Source organism: Ornithorhynchus anatinus, chromosome 2 (assembly GCF_004115215.2).
Source record: "Ornithorhynchus anatinus isolate Pmale09 chromosome 2, mOrnAna1.pri.v4, whole genome shotgun sequence".
Lineage (NCBI taxonomy): Eukaryota > Metazoa > Chordata > Mammalia > Monotremata > Ornithorhynchidae > Ornithorhynchus > Ornithorhynchus anatinus.
Genome location: NC_041729.1, coordinates 55515337 through 55539002, shown reverse-complemented (window position 1 = coordinate 55539002; position 23666 = coordinate 55515337). Strand labels below are relative to the sequence as shown.

The window sequence follows — 23666 nt, the reverse complement described above, 5'->3', positions numbered from 1 at the left end:
TGTGGCATCAGGGCTCAGGTACGGGCTCTGTCTTCGGAAGTCACAGCCGCGAAGATGCTGAGGCTTGATCGTACGATGCTAGATTCTCCCCCTGAGATGCTCAAGGAGTTTCCCCCGTTGTCATCAGACATGTTTCTGGGGCGCTTACTGGGTTCAGAGCTCTGTACTAAACGCTTGGGAGAGTATAATGCAGCGGAGTTGGTAGACGTACTCCCCGCTCACAATGAGCTTAGTCTTCCACCTGCGGAGCTGGGGTGAGCCTTTGATTCTACCTGCCCGAAGTCTTGATTCTCTCCCTCTTCTTCCGTTCCATCACCTCTTTCTTTTTTTTTTTTTTAATGGTATTTGGTAAGCGCTTACTCTGTTCCAGGCTGGAGTAGATACAAGCTCATCAGTCCTCGTCCCCATGGGGCTCGCAGTCTTAATTCCCTTTATACAGATGAGGTCCCTGAGGCCCAGAGAAGTTAAGTGACCTGTCCAAGGTCACACAGCAGGCAAGTGGCACAGCCGGAATTAGAAGCCAGGTCCTCTGAATCCCAGGCCCGTGCTCTATCCACTAGGCCACGCTGCTCCTCCACTCGCCATCATCCCCTCCCCATCGGCTCGGCCGCCCCTGCCATCTCAAACCAGACCAGTCCTGAGGGGATTCCACCCCGTTTCTCGTAGGTCACCCGGAGGCTGGGCAAGAAGAAGGCAGCTCTGCTGTGTGAGCTGAGCATGAAGGTCTTCGGGCACGAGCTCAGCTTGGTGGACTGCGGGGACCCAAGGGGCCATCTGAAGCGGTACTCCCTGCACCTGGCCGAACTGACCGTCAGGCTCCTAAAGGTACCGAGGGGACAGTTCTCCCTCCCCGGGGGCCCCGTTGGAGGGCGGGGCCGGAGAAGGACGGGGCCGCTGACCTTGGCTGACCCTTGTGGCTGCAGGGTCAGGAGGTGCAAGTGACCAGAAGGCTGAGCCTGGCTACGGAGCAGCTCAGCTTCCCCTCTTTGGCTGGGCTCCCGGTGCGATTGGCTCTGAACGCCTCGGCCGCCGTCCGTGTCCGGGTGCGGGGGGTGGCGGACTTCCCGCAGCCCTTGGATTTCTCCGCGAATGGCTACGTCAAGCCCAGGTAATAACAACAATGATAATAATGATGGTGACGGTGCGTAAGTGCTTACCATTGTCCAAATACCGTCCTCAGCGCTTGGATAGATACAGGTTAATCAGGCTGGGCACGGTCCCCGTCCCACATGTGGCTCACACTCTTAATCTCGATTTTACGGGTGAGGAAACCGAGGTGGAGAGAAGGGAAGTGACTTGTCCAAGGTTACACGGCAGACAGATGTCAAGGTGGAATTAGAACCCAGGTCCTTCTGACTCCCAGGCCCGTGCTCTGTCCAGTAAGCCACGCTGCTTCTCCGTATGACCCCGACTTTGCCCCTCCCCCCCCGAACAGATGAGCCTCTGCCACAGAGAGACTTGAAAATGTGTCCCGGGGGACACAAAGGTCCCGGGCAAGTTGCCTAACTCTCCGTGCCTCAGTTTCCTCAAGTGCAAGTTGATTCAAAACGTGTCCTCCCTCCTACTTAATAATAATAATAATAATAATAATGGTATTTGTTAAGTGCTCACTATATGCCAAGCACTGTTCTAAGCACTGGGGTAGATGCAAGGTAGTCAGGTTGTTTCACATGGGGCTCCCAGTCTTAATCCCCATTTTACAGATGAGGTGACTGAGGCCCAGAGAAGTTAAGCGACTTGCCCAGAGTCACCCAGCTGACAAGTGGCGGAGGCGGGATTAGAACCCATGACCTCTGATTCCAAGCCCGGGCTCTTTCCACTGAGCCACTCTGCTTTACCTGACTGTAAACCCCATGTTGGACAAGGACTGTATCTGGCCTGATTAGCTTGACTAGAACAACGTTTGACACACAGTAAGCACATGACGAATACCATTACAAAGTAGTTTCCTCATCTGTAACATGGAGATTTAATACCTCTTCTCCCTTTCTCTTAGATTGTGAGCCCCACCTGGGACAGGGACTATGACCCGATGATGCTGTATCTACCCCAGCGCGTAGTACAGTGTTTGGCACATAGTAAGCACTTTATTAGAAGCAACATTAACAGCAGCAATACCAGTTCAACTGTTATTCCGCGGAGACTATTTTGGATAGGCACTGCGAGGATTTACGAAAGAGGACGGAGACATCCAAATCCTTTTAAATTTAATGGAAGGGATAGGCCTAACAGAAACAATGTCAACACGCGAAATGTGGACTTAAATGAAGAAGGTGCAATGGCCGGGGGTGTAAGAATGAAGAGTGCAAATCAGAGAGAGGATTTCCGGAGTAGGGCGGAGTAGTCGGTGTTGGTGGAGGGCGTGACATCACCCACGTAGGGATGCCGAGTCTGGGAAGGGCTCATTTAGGAGGTGTGAGGGTTGACCTAGTGGACGGGGAATGTGTCTATCAGCTCCACTGTACTATACTCTCCCAAGCACAGTAACTACTCCATTAACGCCACTGATCGATTGGTCGGTTGAAGGGAATGTTGAATCGGGTGTCCTGGATTCCCCTCTCACTGCCCCTCCGGGCGTGCCCTCGGCCACCTCCGTGTCTCCCTCATCTTCCTCAGTGCCCTTATCCAGATCTCTGCCCAGATGGGCGCGGCTGGGCCCCTGGGGGCGTCGGGCATGAAGTGGGTGAGTGGCGCTCGTACCTTCACCAGCCTGGATGGAGGAATCCAGGTGAAAAAGGGACGGGAGCTCAAGATATTCCTCAACACCCCTGAGGACGCCATGGAGCTGCTGAATTTCAGGTGACGGTGACGGAGGTGTGAGGGGCCAAGAACGGGTACGGTGGGGAGGGGAGGATTGTGCCTCAGAAATGACGGTCCTCGGGGCTCTGATTCAGAAAAGGTGGGGAGGCCGAAATGAAAGGGAATCAAATGGCTCTAAAAGGAGAGGATAGTCAGAGTTGATCAGTTCAGACTGTCTGTGCCCTTCCAGCTCTAAGCTCTATCTGGTGACCGGGCACAGCGTGAAGAATATCGACCGAGTTCAAGACTCTCCTGACTCCGGGACCTGCGCCGAGGAGGAAGGCAGGTACCCGGAGTGGGAGGCGGTCCCTGGTTACAGAAGCCCGGGGCGGATGGCCAGCGGCCCCGCGTGCGAACCGAGCCACCCGCTCCCCCTGCCCAGGGTCGAGGACGTGGGGCTGGCAGCTGTGCTCGCAAGCGTCTTTCCGAGCCGGAGGGCAGCCCTTCCTGCTCTCCGTTCCGGTGACCGCGGCCGTCACTCTGAAGAGGCGAGATGAAGAGTTGCAGCAGTACCTGCTGGAAGCGGCCTATACCTTCTCTCCCCAGGTAGGGCTTATCGAGTGCGTGCTTCATCCCGAGCCCTGTACTAAGCGCCCGGGAGAGTACAATATGACAAAAAATTCACTCCCGACCCACAGCGAGCTTACGGTCTAGAGGGAGGGAGGGAAGGAGCCCCTCCTATTTACCGTCAGTGGCTCGGGTCAGCACCTTAGGGGTGTGGGTGGGTCAGGGGTCCTCTCCTTCGGAAGCAGGAGGAGTAAGAGCTGCAGGAAATAGGCTCTGCAGATCTCTTTCCACTCTCCCTAGTGGCAGAGTAGTCACAGTGGCAGTCTTCTAGACCAGGAGCCCGTTGTTGGGTAGGGATCGTCTCTATTTGTTGCCGAATTGGACTTTCCAAGCGCTTAGTACAGTGCCCTGATCGAATAAACGAACGGTAGTAGTGAGAAGAAGGGTATTTATTCAGTGTTTGCTCAATCCGATGCACTGTACCAGCGACTTGGGTAGTACAACCGTCTATGTACATGTTCGGTCGTATTTATTGAGCGCTTAGTGTGTGCGAAGCGCTGTACTAGGCATCTGTCTTGTCTTACGCCGTCGAGTCGCTTCCGACCCATAGCGACACCACGGACGCATCTCTCCCAGAACGCCCTGCTCTCCATCCGCAATCATTCTGGTAGTCTAAAAATAGAGTTTTCTTGGTAAAAATCTGGAAGTGGTTTACCGTCGCCGCCTTCCGCGCAGTAAACCTGAGTCTCCATCTTCGACTCTCTCCCGGGCCGCTGCTGCCCGGCACAGGTGAGTTTTGACTTGTGGCAGGTTGCCTTCCATTCCCTAGCCACTGGCCAAGCTAGGAATGGAATGACTAGGCCTCTGCTTGACTCTCCCTCCCGTAGCCAAGACTGGTAGAGGACTGGAAACTCTCCAGGGGTGACCCTGAGAGGGACACTAAGCACCTGTAATTTATCTATATTAATAATCTGTCTCCTCCCCTAGACCGAAAGCTCCTGTGGACAGGGAGCTTATTGTTGTACTCTCCCACGCACTTAGTACAGTACTCTGCACACAGTAAGTGCTCAGTAAATATGATTGACTCACTGAATGAATGTAACCGAAACTTAAGAAATGTTCCCTTCCCGCCAAGAGCTTACAGTCTGAGGTAGACAGAGAGCCCAGGGAAACTGAAACAAGGCAGCCTTCCTTCCCGTCAGGCCTCCTCTCTTTCGGGGGGACTTATCTGGGTGAGATTTCAAGAGAAACGCTGATCGGAGGCTTCGGTTGGGAAGTCAGATGAGGGAGAAAACCCAGTCGAAGCCACGGGACAGCTGAATTTTCATCATTTCCAGTGTTTAGCTGGGGCTCTCAGTGGGTCAGATCACCCTCTGTTTCCAGAAGGACAGCTGGATCCCCGGGGAAGCCGCCTTGTATTTCTTCATGGGGACACCGAAGTCGGCGCTGCAGAGGGATGTCAGCGTTGACCTCGGTTTCAGCTTGCGGCAGAGGACGTTCAAGCTGAAGCTCCTCCATCCGAAGAAAAAACTCCAAATGGAAGGTAGGTCCGCAGAGGGTGGGGAACGGCGTGGCCTAGCGGAAAGAGCACGGGCCTAAGAGTCAGAGGGCCTGGGTTCTAATCCCAGCTCCACCACTTGTCTCCGGGGTGACCTTGGGCAAGTCACCTCACTCCTCTGTACCTCAGTTCCCTCATCCGCAAAACGGGGATTTAATACCTGCTCTCCCTCCGACTTAGGCTGTGAGCCCCGTATGGGACCTGATTACCTCGTGTCTACCCCAGAGTTCAGTACAGTGCTTGACACGCAGTAAGCACTTAACGATTACTACTATTAGTTTTATTAATAGAAGCAGCGTGGCTCAGTGGAAAGAGCCCGGGCTTGGGAGTCCGAGGTCATGAGTTCGAATCCCGGCTCGGCCACTCGTCAGCTGTGTGACTGTGGGCGAGTCACTTCACTTCTCTGTGCCTCAGTTCCCTCATCTGTAAAATGGGGATTAAGACTGTGAGCCCCACGTGGGACAACCTGATTCCCCCGTGTCTCCCCCGGCGCTTAGAACAGTGCTCTGCACGTAGTAAGCGCTTAACAAATACCAACATCATTATTATCATTATTATTAAATGTTCCTCTCCCCTCATCCAACCCCTCACCCATGTTTCAATTCCTCCAAGCATAAGCGCTTGGTACAGTGATCTGCACACAGTGAGCCCTCAGTAAATACGATTGAATGAATCAGTGGGAGGGCATTATCCCCAGGGATCTGAGTTCTAATTTTCCTCAGCCAAGAGTGGGGAATGAGATAGGATGAGGCATAGTACATTGCCTAACGTTGGCTCTAGATTTGCGGCAGCTGGTAACAAGCCCCGTTGAATAATACTGCACATCTTTTGGGGACACCGATCAGGGAAGACTCAGGAGCCCTAGGGGGTTCCCGCATAGCAACAGATTAGAGGGGCAGCCCTGGATTTCCCAATTATTGGAAATGGTTCCCTAATATCTTCCATGGTCCTCCCCACTTCTCCTACCCCAGACTTCTCTTGCTGCTCCCACCCTCTGAAAGGAACTCTTAATTAAAACAGCCAGACAAAAAAACCACTAAAAAGGGACTGCTAACTCTCCCCCTCCCAGAGATTAAACAATAAACCCCTCTCTGTTCCCTCATTTCTTTTCCCTTCCTGTCATGGCTCCTTTCGCCAGGAAGAATCGAGTCCTTCCAGAATGCACGCCTTGGTCACCTAGAGCTGATCCTGGACGACAACGATATCTACTACGTCAAGGTTCGTCTACCGGCCCCAGGGCCTCGTCTCTCTGCACATAGAGCATCTCCACGAAGTTCAGTCAGTCAATCACTTAAATTGGCTGAACGCTTTACTGTGGGCGGGGTACCGTACTAAGTGCTCGGGAAAGCACAGGACAGAAGAGGTGGCCGGCACGTTCCCTGCCCACAACAAGCTTACAGTCAAGAGGGGGAGACGGACATTGCTATGTCAATAATTTATATTATGTGAATTAAAGCTCACTCAAGCTCATCCGGTAGACCGGTGGCAGAGCCGGGATTGGAACCCGGGTCTCCTGACCCCCCCCCCCCCAGGCCCGTGGAAACACTTAGCGCCAGTGACACCACCTTTGAATATGAAAAACCAACTGTAGCTAGATCCTGGCCTGATGCTTATTTCAGCATAACCACGGCTTCAACACTATTAGATCAGAAAGTTTAAACATTCCCCTCCCTCACAAATTGAACCCACATGCCTTTTTTGGCTCAGCAGCATGTATTTCGGTCAATGTGCTATTTTCAACCCAAATCCAATCCCTCAACTCCAACCCGGTGGGCCGGGGCTCATTTCTCCTGTTGTTGCAGGGGATGACTGATTTTCAGAGCGCAAATGGGGAGCAGAGATATATGACCCAGCTAGAAGTGAAGCCGGCCAAGCAAAGTAGCCCCATAATCCTCACTGGGAACATCACCAAGCAAGTCGGCAAGAAGACCTTATTTTACACATCCCTGACCAACCTGCTGAAGGATGCGGCCTTCGTCTCAGGTAAAGGAGCCAAGCAAGGGGGAATTTTGCCCCGCAAGGAAGTGCAGAATGGGGCCACTGGAGACGTCTAAGAGAGCATCTAAATTGTAGCAAAACATCCTCCTACCCAGAATGCTTAGGTTCAGGTTCGGTCCGGATACGGTGTTCTGGATAATGGAATTTTTCTACTCCCGCTCCAGAAGCTCCCCGGAATAGTGTGGTGTTAGGGCTCCAACTGTCATGGCCCAAGCCAAGGGATAGGGTCTTCTAGAGCATGGTAGTTCTTGGGTAAAGTCTTCCTGCTCAGGAGGGCACAGCACGGTTGGGAGGGGGCACGGTGGTCCCCTCCTCTCCCTTTTGTCTCCCTTCCTGATTTCCTTCTCACTTTTTCCTCTCTCCAGCCCTCTTTCTCTCCCTCTATATGTCCCACTGCCCTTTTCTCCTCCACTCCATCTTGGCCCTGATCCTACCGGTCTCACACAACCAGGTTTCCGCTCACCTTAGTTGAAGGAGAAACGGGCACCGGCCCAGAGAAAACATGCCTAACTGCTTCTTCTCTTCCCTAGTCATTTAGTTTTCATGGAATCTTTTGGGGGGATGAGAAGGAGAAGGGGTTCTGAATGTGCTTGCTATGGGCAGATACGGACGTCCTCTGAGTCTAGTAGGATAAGTAGCAGGAGGAGGTGGAACCCAGAGGAGAGGGAGGAGAAACGGCGTGGCTCAGCGGAGAGAGCACGGGGTTTGGGAGTCAGAGGATGTGGGTTCGAATCCCGACTCTGCCGCCTGTCAGCTGTGTGACTTTGGGCAAGTCATTTAACTTCTCGGTGCCTCAGTTACCTCATCTGTAAAATGGGGATGAAGACTGTGAGCCTCACGTGGGACAACCTGATTACCTTCTCCCTACCCCAGCACTTAGAACAGTGCTTGGCACATGGTAAGCACTTAACAGTACCAACATAATTGGTATTATTATTATTACTATTATTACCGAGAGCATTGGAAGATGCAGGCAAGGCAAATTCTGTGCTTTCAACCAGTCATAATCTTCGTAGCTGCAAATGTTTGAAAGACATTCGCTCTACCCAGGCAAGATTCTCACACTGTCGTGCCTAAGTTCTGTTCGTTGGGCTACATTACTGAAACCAGTCGTCGCTTAACTACGTAAGAGCCAGCTAGAATCATGATGTCCGAAATGTCACTCGTAGAAGGAACTGGTTCTGGACTGCAGAGGAACGAGAGGGATCGAAGCAGAGATGAGCTTCTTTCGATCCATCCTGCCACATGAAACGATCTCCCAAATCCAGCTGCCCCATACCAAAGGAGAACCAGATCTGTGTGGCCCGATCCTTTCTTTCCTCAGTGATGCTGGAAAAGAAAGTGGAAGACCAGCTGTGGCACTACGCACTGGACGGAGAAGCCTACCTGCCGGGTATCCTGGGTTGCCGTGCCACAGACCTTCTGCAGAAGAGAGGAAGCCTGTGGACCAACACCCTGAGAATGAAATACGGATTGCTAGGTAGGTTGGGGGTTCTCGAGTGGATCCTGTCCCCCGAAAGAGCTGGGTCAAGGTCTCTGGTTCATTCTCCCTGGCTGCGCCTCCTTCATCTCTGCTCTTTCCAGCTCTCAAATATCGAGAGACCTTTGTTCCCGTGGGGGCGGATGGAGGAGGAGAGCAAAGTTCTTAAATCCCAGAGCCTTGGGGCTTCAGTGGAACGGACCTGCAGGCGCCAAAATTGTTTCCCGATCTGCTCCTGACTCTGTCATTTGCAGGCCCACAAAGAGTTTCTTAGACTTGGGCACACCGATTATCCAATTTTGTATGGTTGAAGTTGAGCTGCCTATTAGAAGGCACTGGTGAGCAAAATGATCTCCCACTTCCAAACCTTGGACTCTGGATGTTTTTCAATCAGTCAGTCAATCAGTCGCATTTATTAAGTGCTTGCTATGTGCAGAACACTGAACGAAATGCTTGGGAGACTGTAGACATATTCCCTCCCCACGGTGAGTTTGCGGTCTAGAGGGGGAGACAGACTTTAATAAAGAAATTACGGATATGTACGTAAGTCCTGTGGGACTGAGGGAGGGGTGATTAAAGGGTGCAAATCTAAGTGCTTTTGCCTCTAGAATGTCCTTGTCCCAAGACGTTTTGACCTCCCTCCCCTTGCCCAGCACTGCTAACCGTCCAAAGACCTAACACTCCCTGACCCATGGTCATCTGGGTAAGAAAGAGTGCCTCTCGTGTGGATTGGTTTAGGGGAGGCCAGACAACTCCGGCAGGAATGTAATGCCGCCCAGAAATTCAGAGCGGAGACCGGTCCGGAGAAGCTGTACCAGCTGGAGTTTGGTCACGAACTTCACTGCACCCAAGCCCCGGCTTATAACCACAAGGTGCGTGGCTGGGGCTGCAGGGATTTTCTATTCATCCTTAGCCTGCTCTGCTCCCACTGGGCGGAAGTTCTCGAGTCATCAGAGAAGCAGCACGGCTCGGTGGAAAGAGCCCGGGCTTGGGAGTCCGAGGCCATGGGTTCGAAACCCGGCTCTGCCACTTAGCTGGGTGACTGTGGGCAAGTCACTTCACTTCTCTGTGCCTCAGTTACCTCATCTGTAAAATGGGGATGAAGACTGTGAGCCTCACGTGGGACAACCTGATCACCCCGTATCTACCCCAGCGCTTAGAACAGTGCTCTGCACATAGTACGCGCTGAACAAATACCAACGTTATCGTTATTATTACTATCGCCAACTCCCTGCCCCCTTCCTCTCCTCCCTACTCAGGCAATCATTCGTTCAGTTGTATTTACTGAGCTCTCACTGTGTGCCGAGAACTGAACTAAGCGCCTGGGAGAGTACAGTGCCACAATGAGCACACGCCTTCCCCGCCCGTAATGGTGACAACCAAGTTGGAGCCCCTCGACTAGCCACCGCCCCACGCCTCCCACAGCCCACACCTCCCCGTCCTTTCCTAGGCCCGAGCTTTCCCAGTCGCATGATTATCCTCGGCGCTTGCGTGGCATTGATCAATTCCACCCACCACCCTCCCATAGCTCACCCGTGCCTCCTTAGGGCACCCCGGGCCAGAAGGAAATACCGAGGAGGACCATGGGATCGCTGTCCTCAGAAAGGCAGTCGGTCGTCTTTATTGAGCGCTTGCTGTGTGCTGGGCACTGTGCTAAGCGCTTGGGCGAGTACAATATGACAGACACATCCCCTGCCCAAAACGAGCTTACGGTTTAGAGGGGAAGAGCGGGAAAGGCCACCGTCTTCCTAGAAATGGGGAAGAATCTGTCCTGAATGGACGCAGGAAGAGGGATGAAATGACCTTTTGAGGGCCCTCCCGGCCCCAGACTCTCTGACATTTGGCTTCCAGGTTGAGCTCCAGCACGAGGAGAGTGCGTCCCGGCTCCACTCTCAACTGGATGTGAGTTACGGGAAGCACTGGGATGAGCTCAACAACAAGAAGAAACTGCGCATCAGCCAGATCTTCAAAAATGACTCGGGCCCAGCCCTGAGCAACTATTTCATGGAGGTGGTGGCCCGGGGTTGGCTGCTTGGGGGAAGGCTGCGGGGAGGCAAGGGAAAGCCCTGAGAGGACACCCAGAATTGTGGTCCGAGGGCCTAGCCTAGAGGTAACGGTAGGATTTATCAAGCGCTATCATGGGCGAAGCGCCATATTAAGTGCTAGGGGAAAAAAGCACATGGGTCATGCATTCAGTCCTATTTACTGAGCTCTTACTGTGTGCAGGGCACTGTACTGAGCACTTGGAAAGTACAATTCGGCAATAAAGAGAGACACTCCCTGCCCACAGTGGGCTAGGCCAAGAGTTTGAGAGGACTCATCTGGTTCAGCCCTCTGCCTCAAGCAGGGCTGTGCCTCTTTATAAAGAACTCCTCTATTATAAGGCCTTCAAAAAATGAGAAGCGGTGGGGCCTAGTGGATCGAGCACAGGCCTGGGAGGCAGAGCGCAGGGTTTGTAATTCCAGCTCCGCTCCTGTCTGCTGGGTGATCATGAGCAAGGCAACCGACGTCTCTGGGCCTCAGTTACCTCATCTGGAAAATGAGGATTAAGACCATGAGCCCCCGGGCGAGACCCGGACTGTGTCCGACCTGATTAGCTTTTATCCTTTCCCGGCCCTTAGCACGGTACCCGGCACGTGCTGAGTACTTAACAAATACCTTCTTTTTAAAGTATCTTTTTAAACCCCGTCATACAAAGGTCACCCATATAACACACTTGCACCCCCATACAAAGGGGACTCTTCCATTTCTTTATAAAGAGGTTTCCATTTGATCTGAGAGTAGGCCTAGGTGGGCAGATGAGAGCCCACGACCCCCGCCTAGCCTGCTCTCTGCCGAGGCCCTGGGTGCGGCATTGCCCGCCCTCACGGGAGCCCCCCCCATGCCTGCCTTTCCAGTTTGCCCTGCTGGTGCCCGAGAGGCAGGTGAATTACCGGACGCAGCTGCAGCATTCAAGCTTCTCCCGGGGCCACGTGGAGATCGGCACCCACCTGAAGGTTCAGTATAACGAGCGGCTGCCCTTTGTGGCTGGGCTGCAGTGGAAGGACACGTCCAGGGGCCCTCTGAGGAAGTGGGAAGGTGAGTGGAGGCAGTCGGCCAGTCAGTCGTATTTACTGGGCGCTTACTGTGTGCAGAGCACTGTACTACGTGCTTGGGAGGGTACAATATGAGAGAGACACTCCCTGCCTACAGCAAGCTGACATTCTAGAGGGGGAGACAGACATTACTGTAAAGAAATAAATTACAGGTATGTGCATAAATGCTGCGGAGCTGGGAAGGAGGATGAAGGATGATGAAGACGAGAGGGGTGGGCTTTCCGTCTCCAGAGACTTCAGGGTGGGGAGTGAACGTCGGGAATAAATCTCCCATCCGGTTCTCAGCTCTGTCCCATTCAGACAAAAAACTGATCTCACAGTCTCGAGGTGGAGATAGGCATGAAAATATATTACAGATATGTACATAAGGACTGTGGGGATATGTACCTAATGCCTTGGTAGTTGCTGTGATCCTCGCCGCCTATCACAGCCAGCTATTGTTTGGGATTCCTCCTAGGCCTGTCCATCTTGTAAACTCATTATGAGCAGGAAACGGGTCTGCTAATTCCGTCGTACTGTACTCTCCCAAGCTATTAGCACGGTGCTTTGCACGTAGTAAGTGCACAAAAAATACCGTTGATTGATTGCAGAATGCCCTGCTCTACTGTTGGCCTGGCTCCAGCAATCCCCTACTTGCAGAGCAGGATTAGAACCCAGGTCTCCCGATTCTCAGAGCTGGGTCTTTTCCACTGCTGGATCATCAAGCCGGTGTTCAAGAGGGACATCTCTGTGCGAGCCTCCCTGCTCTCTTGTCGCCTTGGGAGGTGGGAGGTGGAGGGGTCCCGTCAGGCCAACTGTAATACCAACCTGGATCCAGGCCCCAACTTCTGGGGTTCATTTAAAGAAAGGCCAGACCCGGGGCAGGCTGGACCCCAGGATTCTAACCGAGCAGAATCCAGCTATTCTAGACCGGACCCACCCCAGACCGTGTTGCACCGCTGTATTTGAGCTTGCCTGTAGTCAAGATGTCACAGCTACAGGGGACTCCAGGTTCATCTAGTCACGGATCCCAAAAGAGGGAATCAGGTCTGGTACAGCTGGGGTCCTGCCGGCCCCCGGTCAGCCTGACCGGCTGGTCCAAGTGCCCTTGGGAGCTCATCGAATCTGTTTGGAAACACGGTCGGGGTTGGCAGAGCTCTCTCCCACGTAATAGAGGTGGGAAACCAGCCTGGCATCCTGCAAGCCAGAAGCCGTCACCATTTTCTTCGTCTGCATCATCATCAGCTCCTCTTCTCCACCTCTGCCCCCTGTCCCTTAGGTGCCCTGACTTTGGATACCCCTTGGCTGTCCCTATCGCTGACTCACAGGCTGCATCAGCCCCAAGGCAGCACCTATCAGGCCACCCTGGAGCTGACCGCCGGGAAGGCCCTGTCCGTCAGGAACCTGGTCCTGGAGCTGTCCTGCAAAGACAAAGGCAGTGACAAGGAGGGCAGGATTCACATCTACACCCCCACGACCACCTATCTCCGCGTGAGTCTCTGGGCACGGCGGGGCGGGAGGGCACGCGGCGCCGGTCCTCAGATCTCAGCTCCCCAAGTCCGATTCTCTCCAGAGCTCAAGGCCTCTCCTGGGAATGGCTCCCTACAGGGACCTTCATCCTTTCAGCCGCCGAAGCTCTGCTTCTGACTTAGTGGCCTGAAAGAGTGAACGTCTGATGGACACCCCTGGGGGGGCTTGGGCTCAGGGCAGAGACTGGAGCTCAGTAGGAATGTCACCAGATACCGGCCTTGCAGGTAGATGAAGAAATCCACCAGTCTGCAATGCTTTCTCTGCTGGGGATGGGCAGAGGATATCTGTAATAGGGACATATTTGTAATTTATATCAGTGTTCACCTCCCCCTCTAGACTGTGGTCAGGGGTCTGCTAATTGTTGAATTGTTCTGCACACAGTAGCACTCAATAAGTACAATCGAATGAAAATGACGTTGGGAGGTAGGGTTTTCAACGGACATGATCTTTCCTTCCCTACTCATGCATTTCCCTCAGTGATCTCCAGGTGCGTTTGTCTTCCATCCCTCCTATTGTAGACCAAACCCAGTTTTTCTGATATGAACAGAAGTTTGCTCATTCATTCATTCGATTGAATTAATTAGGCACTTACCATATGCAGGGCACTGTACAAAGCGCTTGGGAAAATACAACACAACAATAAACAGTGACATTCCGTGCCCCAGTGCGCTGACAGTCTAGAGGACTATATTCATCGAGAGAATTGGCGAGTAGCCATTTATTATTCAGGATAGCTCCCCATTTCCCCATTATATCGAAAACACGTGAGCCTCCCAACCGTGGTCTTCGCGGAGATTCTTCGCTCACCTGCCGCCCCAAGCAGACAACCCAGTCTGTGCAACTTCAGGTTGGAGGCAACATCGCTGTCTCCCATTCAGGTGTCCACGGTGAACCGCCTGGAGCGGAACAGACTCCACAGTCAGAGCGAACTGGCGACGGCGTGGAGTCAACTGGTCCGGAATGAAATTCACCTGTTCAACAGCCGAGACAGCAAACTCTTCCTCTTCTGGCTGGCAGGGCCAGAGCAAGGGCTGAATCTGACTGCCGTCTACAGGCACAAGGAACAGGTAAGATGGCAAGACCTCGCCGCTCCCGCCTCCGTTTCCGGGAGCAGATCTGTCTGGGGGAACTTGTCTGTGAAGAGCCCCAATTTGGGCCCTGGTGGGACGGGCCTGAGAAAAGCCGAGCATCTTCTGTTAGTGATTGCAGTATTTGTTAAGTTCTTACTATGGGACAGGTAGCGTATGGGAGGGGAGGATACAAGCAGATCAGGTTGGACACAGTCCCTATCGCACATGGGGTTCACAGTCTCAGACCCCATTTTGCCGACGAGGGAACTGAGGCCCAGAGAAGTGAAGTGGGTTGCCCAAGTTCACACAGCAGACGAGTGGAAGAGCCGGGATTAGAACCTTCTGACTCCCAGGCCCACGTTCTATCCGCCACATCATGCGTATGGCAACTCCACGGACTGTAGGCGTAAAATTGAGTCCAACTCCCTCAAAGTTCTTTAAACTGACTCCCTGCTGAGGATGAGGTTGGCCGATTCTCGCGGTGGAAAAGTTTCTAACTTCTGTTCCCTTGGGCTTGAGTAGCTCCCGTTTACCAGATGATTGCCCAAGCAGGCTAATTACCACCACCAGGTTAGGCGGTGTCCATGAATCCCTCTACTAGGGATTTGAGAGACTCAGTTTGGCCATTTCAATTGCCGTATCTTACTTAGAACAAGAGGGTGTCTTCTCTAACTCTGATAATAGTCATGGTACTTATTAAGCGCTTGCTAAGTGATAAACACCCTAGTAAGTGCTGGGATAGATCCACCGTATTCAGATTGGACAGTCTTTGTCCCACATGGGGCTCGCAGTCAGGCATAGAGGCATTTAGTGACCCGTCCGAGGACACACGACGGATAAGTGGCAGAGCTGCGATTAGAACCCGGGCCTTCCGACTCCCTGGCCCACTCTCTTTTCACTAGGCCATGCCGCTCCTCTATTCCCGGCCCCATCTTTCTTCGAATTTGTTCTTTTTCCCGCTCCGCCGTCACAACTGTGTGCTTTCTGTTGCAGCCTAGAAAAACCCACATCTCCCTGCGGGCGGTCTGGACCGGTCCCGGACGTCTGCCCTCTGGGCTGCAACTGGAAGGTCAGCTGGAGGAGCTCAAGAGGGAGAGGTGGCTTTACCAGAAGAGAGCGACTCTCAGCTTCAGGTCCAGAGTCCTCAGCCTCCTCAAGTGTTAAAGCCAGCCAGTGAACCTTTCATTCCCAGCCCCAGAAATCCAGCCAGATCGCCACGCTGTGCCAATCCCCGGGGGCCGGAATGATGATGATGATAATTAACGGTATTTGTTAAGCACTTGCTATGCGTCAAGCCCCGTTCTGAGCACTGGGGTAGCTACAAGGTGATCAGGTTGGACGCAGTCCCTCTCCCGCCTGAGGCTCAAAGTCTTCATCACCATTTTTTACAGATTAGGGAACTGAGGCACAGCACAACAAAGCGAAGCGACTCCCCCGAGGTCACACGCAGAAGACAGGGGATGGAGTCGGGATTAGAACCCAGGTCCTTCTGACTCCCAGGCCCGTGCTCTATCCGTTAAGCCGCACTGCTTCTCCAGCGTGGGGGGATCGGAGAGGCTCCCAACTAGGAGCCCAGCTGTACGGGGAAGAGGGGGTGCCTGGACACAGTGGCTGGCTTGTATCCTCACCTGATGGTGTTTATTGAGCCCTTACTGTGTGCAGAGCACTGTCCTAAGCACTGGGGAAGACCGAGTCCCTGGCCCTCGGGGCTCACCACCTGCAAAGGGGACGAGAGGTTGTCCTGGGAGCTGGGGGAGGGGTTGTTCCGGCAAGGTGTTAAAGCACCGTGACAAAACAGAGAGCACCGGAACAAGGAGGTTCGTGGAGCAGCGTGGGAAGCAGTGTGGCCTAGTGGATAGAGCAATGGGCCTTGGAGTCAGGGGGGCCTCTACGCCGTGAGCTTGTCGTGGGCAGGGATGGTCTCTCTTTATTGCTGTATCGTACTTTCCCAAACACTCAGTATAGTTCTCTGAACACAGCAAGCACTCGATAAGTACGAATAAATGAAAGGATCGGGGTTTGAATCTCGGCTCTGCCCACCTGTCTGCTGTGTGACCTTCTCTGGGCCTCAGTTTTCTTATCTGTAAAATGGGGCTAAGGACTGTGAGCCCCACGTGGAACAGGGACTGTGTCCTAACCAATCACCTTTTATCTACCCCAGAGCTTAATACAGTGTCTGGCGCGTAGTAAGTGCTGAACAAATGACACAATTATTATCATTATTATCATTAGCACCATCTCCAGTCTTCTCCTTGTCCCGGATGACCACGAGGCAACAGTCACAACCAGAGTTTCCCAGTGGTCCAAATTGCGTGGAGCCTCCTGCTCGAGCCCTTCCCAGATAGTGCGGGAGGCTCCGATGGGGACCCCCCCCTTGGAGACCCTCCACGCTTCATCTCAGCCCGGGTGGGTTATTTGGGAGTCCTAGGTGGGAAGGACACACACGGAAATCGGTTTTGAAATTCCCAAACCCCAGGCATCCCTTGAAGCTGCCCATCCCTCGGAGCTTCCTGCTGCAGGAGACATTCACAGTGGATAAGAGAAGGAAACGTTACTTCTTGGAGACCAAAGTTCTGCTGTCTGGACTGGAGGAAATCGTGCAACTCCTGACTGTGGGCTACCAGGCCACCCATCCCTACGTGAGCAACCCGGGAGGCTTAGGCTGCGGCTGGGGTAGAAGGTTGGGTTGGGAATTGTGGGGGGGTGGGGGGAAGCTGCCTGGCCCTGGCTTTGTGAGGGGCGGTGTGTTTACATCTGAGAATGGGCAATGGTGGGCTGCGTACGCGTGTTGTTATCGTAGATCTGTGTGGGCCTGACCCATCCGTACAGCAACAAGGTGTTCCCCGGGAAGATGGACGTCTGTTTGCTCATGAGGCAGCACCGAGAGGTAAGTGAGATCCAGCGCCAGTGAAGCCTAGCTCGGCCTGTTTGACCCCTCGACACTCCCGCCGTGTTGGCGCCGGCCATCCTAGGAAACTAAGACGGGGCGGTGGGTTGGAAACCTCAAAAGAAGAGAAGGCGAGGGGCTGGGGAGACCCTCCCTGATCAGTCCATGGAGGAGCGACAGAGAAGTTAGACATCTACTCCGTCCCTGTTTCCATTTAATCATGGCTTTGGGGAAGTCTTTTTTTTTTTCCTTGAATGCTTCCGTCCCCCACCTGTGAACCGCCTCGGGGTACGGAAGATCATGCTGGTCAAATGTTGCCTGCGGTCACTCCACACCACCTTTCTTTCTTTTGAAAAATGATCTTGCAGAATAAGTGAGGAATGTGTCTGAGAGTATGAGAGCGTCTCTGCCTGCGTTATTCATTTACAACATTTCCAGAAGTAATGGAGATTGTACTACAAGCACTTGTTTTTGCACTCATTGATCCCATTGTCTTTCCTTCCCCTCCTGGAGAAGGATTTGATAAAAAAAAAAATAGATTTTAAAAGGATTTGAGTAGGCAAACTTGGGAATTTATTTGGGGAAACTAGTGGCATACACATCCCCCAAGACCCCAGAAGCAAAGGGGGAAATCCTGCCCCCTTCTCTTCCTCTGTCTCAAAACTAACCTCTTGGGAGTAATAATAATGATGATGGTATTTGTTAAGCACCTACCATGTGCCAAGCACTGTTCTGAACGATGGGGTAAATACAAGATTATCGGGTTGGGAGCAGTCCCTGTCCCAAGATGGGGCTCACAGTCTTAATCCCCATTTTACAGATGAGGTAACCTGGGCACAGAGAAGTGAAGTGACTTGCCCAAGGTCAGACAGCAGACAAGTGGTGGGATTAGAACCTGGATCCTTCTGGCTCCCCAGCCTGGGCTCTATCCACTACACCATGCTGGGAAACACCTTCCAGTGATGGGGGGGGGGACGTGACTGAATGGGGTTCTGGGTTTTATCTTTCTCAGTCAAAGCTTATTTTATGGTATTTGTTAACTGCTTACTATTCGTCAAATACTGTTCTAAGCTCTGGGGTAGGCACAGGTTGATTAGGTTGGACACGGTCCCTGTCCCGTATGGCGCTCACATTCTAGGTAGGAGGGAGAACTGAGGCACAGAGGGAGAAGCAGCGTGGCTCAGTGGAAAGAGCCCGGGCTTGGGAGTCAGAGGTCATGGGTTCGAATCCCGGCTCTGCCCCTTGTCAGCTGTGTGACTGTGGGCAAGTCACTTCTCGGTGACTCAGTTCTCTCATCTGTAAAATGGGGATGAAGACTGTGAGCCTCACGTGGGACAACCTCCTCCCCCTGCATCTACCCCAGCGCTTAGAACAGTGCTCTGCACGTAGTAAGCGCTTGACAAATACCAACTTTTTTTTATTTTAAAGACCGACATTATTATTATTAAGTGACTTTCCCAAGATGTCCCAGCAAGCATTTGGCAGAGCTGGGAACCCAGGTCCTCTGACTCCCAGGCCCATGCTCTTTCCACCAAGCCATGTTCCTCCTCAAGTTGTAACCAGAGGTGGCTAGAAGTTGGAACTTCATTCATTCGATCGTATTTATTGAGCACTTACTGGGTGCAGAGCACTGTGCTAAGCGCTTAATGACTTGAATGACATTCAAGCTCTCTGAAGGAAAACGCCCCCGGTTTGAGATTCTGCAGGGTCCTCCGATATCCTGGCAGTTCTTGTCTATTTCTGGAGATCCTGGAAAATCCTCCGGGATCCAAGCCTCGTCCCCGGGCCTAGCTTCCGGGAAACAGAGGGGCCTGGTGTAAAAAGCATAGGCCTGGGAACCAGAGGACTGGGTTTTAATTCCAGCCCTGCCATTTGCCTGCTGAATAATCTTGAGCAAATCACTTCACTTCTCTGTGCCTCAGTTACTTCATTTGTAAAATGGGGATTCAATCCCCCTCCCTCCTTACTTAAACTGCGAACCCTCTGTAGGACAGGAACTGCGTCCAACCTGATTACCTTATATCTACCCCAGTGTTCAAGTACCATTAAAAAAGTACCATTAAAGTACCATTGAGGAAAAAAAGTGGACCAGGCTTGGATATGGGGGGGGGGGGGTGGTTGGCTCCTCCCGCCCTCAGGCGCACCGGGAAATTGAAGCTACGATGAAGGTCGACGAGGAAGATGTGCTGCGAGTGATGGGTCAGCACCAGGACCGATCCAGTGGAAGGGACGTCCGGCACGGTCTACATCTGGACGTGACCCACTCATTCCTCCAGGTAGCTGAGCTTCACTGATTCATTCATTCAGTCGTATTTCTTCGGCGCTCACTGTGTGTCGAGCACTGTACGGAGTGCTTGGAAGGGTACAATGCAACAATAAACAGACACATTCCCTTTCCACAGTGAGTTTATAATCTAGAGTGGAGAGACAGACATTAATATAAATAAATAAATTACAGATATGTATCTAAATGCCGTGAGGCTGGGAGGGGGGCAATAACTGAAGGGAGAAAGTCAGGGTGACTCGGAAGGGAGAAGAGGAAAGAAGGGTTTAGGGAGGGAAGGCTTCTCGGAAGAGACGTGCCCTCACAGGCGCTGACCTCTGGTCTGCCCCGACTCCTTAACCTTGCCTCCATGTGTCCCGCTTTCTTCTCTTTGTTCGCTTTGTTCACTTTTTTCGCTTTGTTGGAGGGAAGCGGCGTGCCTCGCTGGAAAGAGCACGGGCTTAGGAGTTCAGGGGTCGTGGGTTCTGATCCCGGCTCCGCCGCCTCTCAGCTGTGTGACTTCGGGCAGGTCACTTCACTTCTCGGTGCCTCAGTTACCTCATCTGTAAAATGGGGATTAAGACCGTGAGCCTCACGTGGGACCACCTTGTATCTCCTCCGGCGCTCGGATGAATGCTCGGCACCTAGTAAGCACTTAACGGATCCCAACATTGTTGTTGTTATTATTCACCAGCTGAGGTTTCCCCAGCGACTGGGCCTGGACGGAGAGGTCTTCTCCACACGGAACCAGAAGGGGGAATTCGATTGCGGTTTGAGAGCCCAAGCCACCGTGGACCACAATTCCTCACGGGTCAGGCTGCTCGTGTGCCCTTGTCCTCCCACCCTGGAGAGCTGGTTTTCTCGGGGGCGGGGGCTGCTGCCAATGAGGATGGCGGGGCTCTCGGCCCGATGCTGTTCTCCAAGCGGAGGGATGGGCGGGCTTGTCACCGGGGTCTCGGGGCAGCTGCAAGCTTAAATGCGGGGTCGATAGGTGGGGGTGAGGCTGTGGAAGGCCGGAGCTGGCTGGTTAGGAAAAGAAATAGAATGAGGACCCCGGAGACCTAGCCTGCCACGGGCCTCAGGCCGGGCCTCCCTCTCTGAACTTCCTGCCCCATGGATCTTCTCATCTGGAAAATGGGTACTGTCTAAAACGTCGGGGTGAGGGGCTGGGCGGCTGGGATCAGAGGCTTAGCTTTGAAAACTTACTAGCCTGCGACCTCAAAGTTCCTGGAAAAGAGCCCTGCTTTTCTTCATGTGTGCAATCTCTTTCTCTATCTCCCTCTCTTCCTCTCTTTCTCTCTCACTCCCCCAACAGCTCTGGATTCAGCTAAATGGATCGGACACTCATTTTGGCTTTTTCTCCCAACTCAGCCACCCTCACAGACCAGAGTTCCCACCAAACTTTCAGGTACCGTTCTTGAAGGTGAATCGAGTTTGCCAGTGTCCGACTGGATTTGCTCGTATCTACCCCGGCGCTCGGTACAATGCTTGGCGCACGGCAAGCACTTAACAAATACCGCAGTGACTATTATTATCAGTGGTATTAGTAGCATGTCCGATGTGTCGACAACGCGAGGGTTGCGTTCCAGCAACCGTGTCCAACTCCGCGTGCGGATATCTGGGCTCCGATCGTTCCATGAAGCGTGAAACAGAATCATGTTTCAAGGCAAACATTCCATAATTTCTTAAGGTCATTCTAGCTAAAGCACGTTGTGAAATCATGTGTTAGGGCAGAACTGAGTGTATGATTCCCCCTCTCGAGATTGCTCCTGGAGGGTTTCCAGTACTCCACAGTCTCGTCTACGGAAGAGAGAGTCAAGCAGAATCATACCCATTCCATTCCTAGCTCGGGCAGTGGCTAGCGAGTGGAAGGCAATCTGCTACAAGTCAAACCCCCCCGTGCTGGGCGGCAGTGGGAGGGGAGACAGTTGAGGGCGGAGACTCTAGTTGACTACGGGGAAGAAGGCAGTGGCCAACCGCTTCCGATATTTACCGGAATGGTTACGCTACCCGAACGATTGTGGACGGAGCTGGGGCATTCTGGGAGAGTTGCGGCCATGGAGTCGCTATGGGACGGAGACGACCCGACAGCCCGAGGCAAGAGCGTACGGCTATTTTGCATCAGGCTAAGGGGCCAGTTTGCAATGAGGCCCAGGGGGTCGCTTTCTCGGAGAGCAACATCATTAAGGCAATTTCAGTGACCGAGCTTGGGGCCTGCCACTGACGTGAGCCTGCCATTTCCCTGCCTCCTGATCATTCAGTGAGCAAGGGTTCAGGGCAACCGTCTGGGCACTTAACACCCCATTCTCGAGGATCTGCATTATCACCGACCTCCAGGTGCTTCTTCCAGTCTAAAAGGGGACATCTACGGTCACCGTGACTCCGTGCGGACCGTTTTAGGAATTACCCAACTAAATTGAGGGAGAGTGGATCTGGGATGGTGTCCGCAGATTAGATAGACGACTCGACTGTAGTCTCCCGAGTGCTTCGTACAGCCCGCTGCACAGAGTAAGCACTCGATCCCCATTTTACAGAGGAGGAGCTGAGACACAGGGAAGTGAAGTGATTTGCCCAAGGTCACACAGCAGATAAGCGGAAGAGCCAGGATCAGAACCGGAGTCCTTCTGGCTCCCGGACCCGTGCTCTCTCTACTAGGCCATGCCGCTTCCCGAGTAACCACCCCCACTTCAATCAATAGTGATTAAGACTGTGAACCCAATGTGGGACAGGGACTGAGTCCAACTCAGTTAGCTTATATCTACCCTAATGCTTAGAATAGTGCTTGGCACGTAGTAAATGTTCAACAGATACCACAATTATTTAATATTATTAGACTTCCTGGAGGAGGTGGACTCTGAGTTGTGATTTAAAGGTGGAAAAGGGGAATACGGCAGACCGCAGCAGAACCGTGGTTCCATGTCATGGCAAAAGTTGGAGATAGGTGAGGGGGTTCGGTATGAGGGCTGTAGCTGAGGAGAGGACCGTGGTTAGGTGGGAAGGGGAATTTTGAGGGTAACGATCAGGTCACCCCCTCATTCTTGTGCTGAGTGAGAATGCCCGCCACCAGAGCCCAGAAGGGGAATCATTTCTCCTCAGAGCCCCGATTATATTGTTAGGAGTGGTGGGTAATGTAAGATCTGTAAAATGTAATGGTGGGTAAGATCTGGGGTGGGTAATGAATCGGTAGCGCCCACCCCAGATCTTTTCCAGCTTGCCAGCTTGCCCCGCACGCAATGGGGCACGGGAAAATGGCCACTTGGATTCGTCACGTAGGTCTGGGCGGTTGCCAGGAGATACCGGGGTCCCCGGGTCAACGTCTCCGTGTCCGTCAACACCGGGGGCAAGGAGCGGGCCCTGCTGGAAGCGGACGTGAGCAGGGAGAGCAGGAGGAGCAGGCGAGCCTGGGGCCTGAGCGCCTTCTTCCGCCAGTCGGTTCGCGCAGAACCCAGGATGGTACGGCTGCAGCTGACGGGCAAGGTCGCCCCTGCCAGGTACCAGACTTCCAGGGGTTGGGTCGGGGAGGGCGTCGATTATAATAATAATAATGACGATGGCATTTGTTAAGGGCTCACTACGAGCCAAGCGCTGTTCTCGGCGTTGAAGGACAGGGATTCTGTTCAACCTGAATCGCTTGTATCTACCACAGTGCTCAGAGCAGTGTCTGGCACGTAATAAGATCTTGAACACCGCAGTTATCATCATTACCTTTACTACTGTTTCTGTCGCCTGCCTCTGCACGTTCTTCCCAGGGCTTTGTTCTCTTCTGAGTTGATGCTCGACGAGAAGGCCGTCAACCTGTTCCTCGAGGGAGGCCGAGAGCAGAAGACGGGGCGGGCACTGACATTTCGGGGCCACGTCCAGCACAGCCTGATCAGTTGGAGGCCCGTGCCCCGGCGCCTCTCCCTCAGCGGCCTCCTGAAGCGCAGTAGCCAGCACCACAACCAGGGTGAGCCCCCCCCCCCCCGTCCGACGGGAGCATGTCTGGGAGGTGTCGCCCAGCGCGGGGTCTGTCGGCAATCATTCGACCCACCGGTGCTATTTACTGAGTGCTTACTGGGCGCAGGGCGCTGGGCTAAGCCCTTGGGAGGGTCCGATGTAATGGAGTTGGTAGACACGTTTCCTGCCCGCGCTGAGTTTGCAGGAGAATAAATGTGTCTGTTCACCGTTATATAATAACAGTAACTCTCCCGAGCACTTAGTTCAGTGCTCTGCGCGTGGTAAGCACTCAATAAATACGATTGAATGAATGACTATTCAGGCACGAGGTTGGGGTGAAAACCTGGGTGAGGCAGGGATGAGGGCCTGGAGATGGGAGGTTCTGAAAGAACAAGGTTATCTCCTCTCCAGACTGTCAGCTCGCTGTGGGCAGGGAATGTGTCTGTTATATTCTTATGCTGTCCTCCCCCCAAGCACTTAGTACAGCACTCTGCGCGCAGTAAACACTCAGCAAATATGCCGACTGACTGATTTCATCCACTTGAGAGGGGTGGCCCCTCTTGG

General features: G+C 53.2%; 1 protein-coding gene and 1 non-coding gene across 2 annotated transcripts in view; one reads left to right on the top strand and one right to left on the bottom strand.

Moving 5' to 3' along the window:
* The window catches only part of LOC103170737, a 124232-nt gene that overhangs the window by 39172 nt on the left and 61394 nt on the right, over positions 1–23666 (top strand). Inside the window, exons 17-38 of the mRNA XM_029051572.2 lie at positions 667–825; positions 924–1108; positions 2617–2799; positions 2990–3081; positions 3182–3345; positions 4690–4849; positions 6003–6082; positions 6667–6847; positions 8187–8342; positions 9081–9214; positions 10194–10352; positions 11240–11420; positions 12696–12907; positions 13825–14013; positions 15010–15149; positions 16493–16655; positions 16817–16903; positions 19042–19179; positions 19861–19977; positions 20482–20574; positions 22440–22657; positions 22916–23112. Coding sequence (XP_028907405.1) covers positions 667–825; positions 924–1108; positions 2617–2799; positions 2990–3081; positions 3182–3345; positions 4690–4849; positions 6003–6082; positions 6667–6847; positions 8187–8342; positions 9081–9214; positions 10194–10352; positions 11240–11420; positions 12696–12907; positions 13825–14013; positions 15010–15149; positions 16493–16655; positions 16817–16903; positions 19042–19179; positions 19861–19977; positions 20482–20574; positions 22440–22657; positions 22916–23112 — 3388 coding nt within the window. The remainder of the gene's footprint in view (positions 1–666; positions 826–923; positions 1109–2616; positions 2800–2989; positions 3082–3181; positions 3346–4689; positions 4850–6002; positions 6083–6666; positions 6848–8186; positions 8343–9080; positions 9215–10193; positions 10353–11239; positions 11421–12695; positions 12908–13824; positions 14014–15009; positions 15150–16492; positions 16656–16816; positions 16904–19041; positions 19180–19860; positions 19978–20481; positions 20575–22439; positions 22658–22915; positions 23113–23666) is intronic.
* Positions 4106–4243, bottom strand: LOC114809661. The gene has a single exon (XR_003757438.1). It is a non-coding gene; the product is annotated as a small nucleolar RNA SNORA7 (small nucleolar RNA).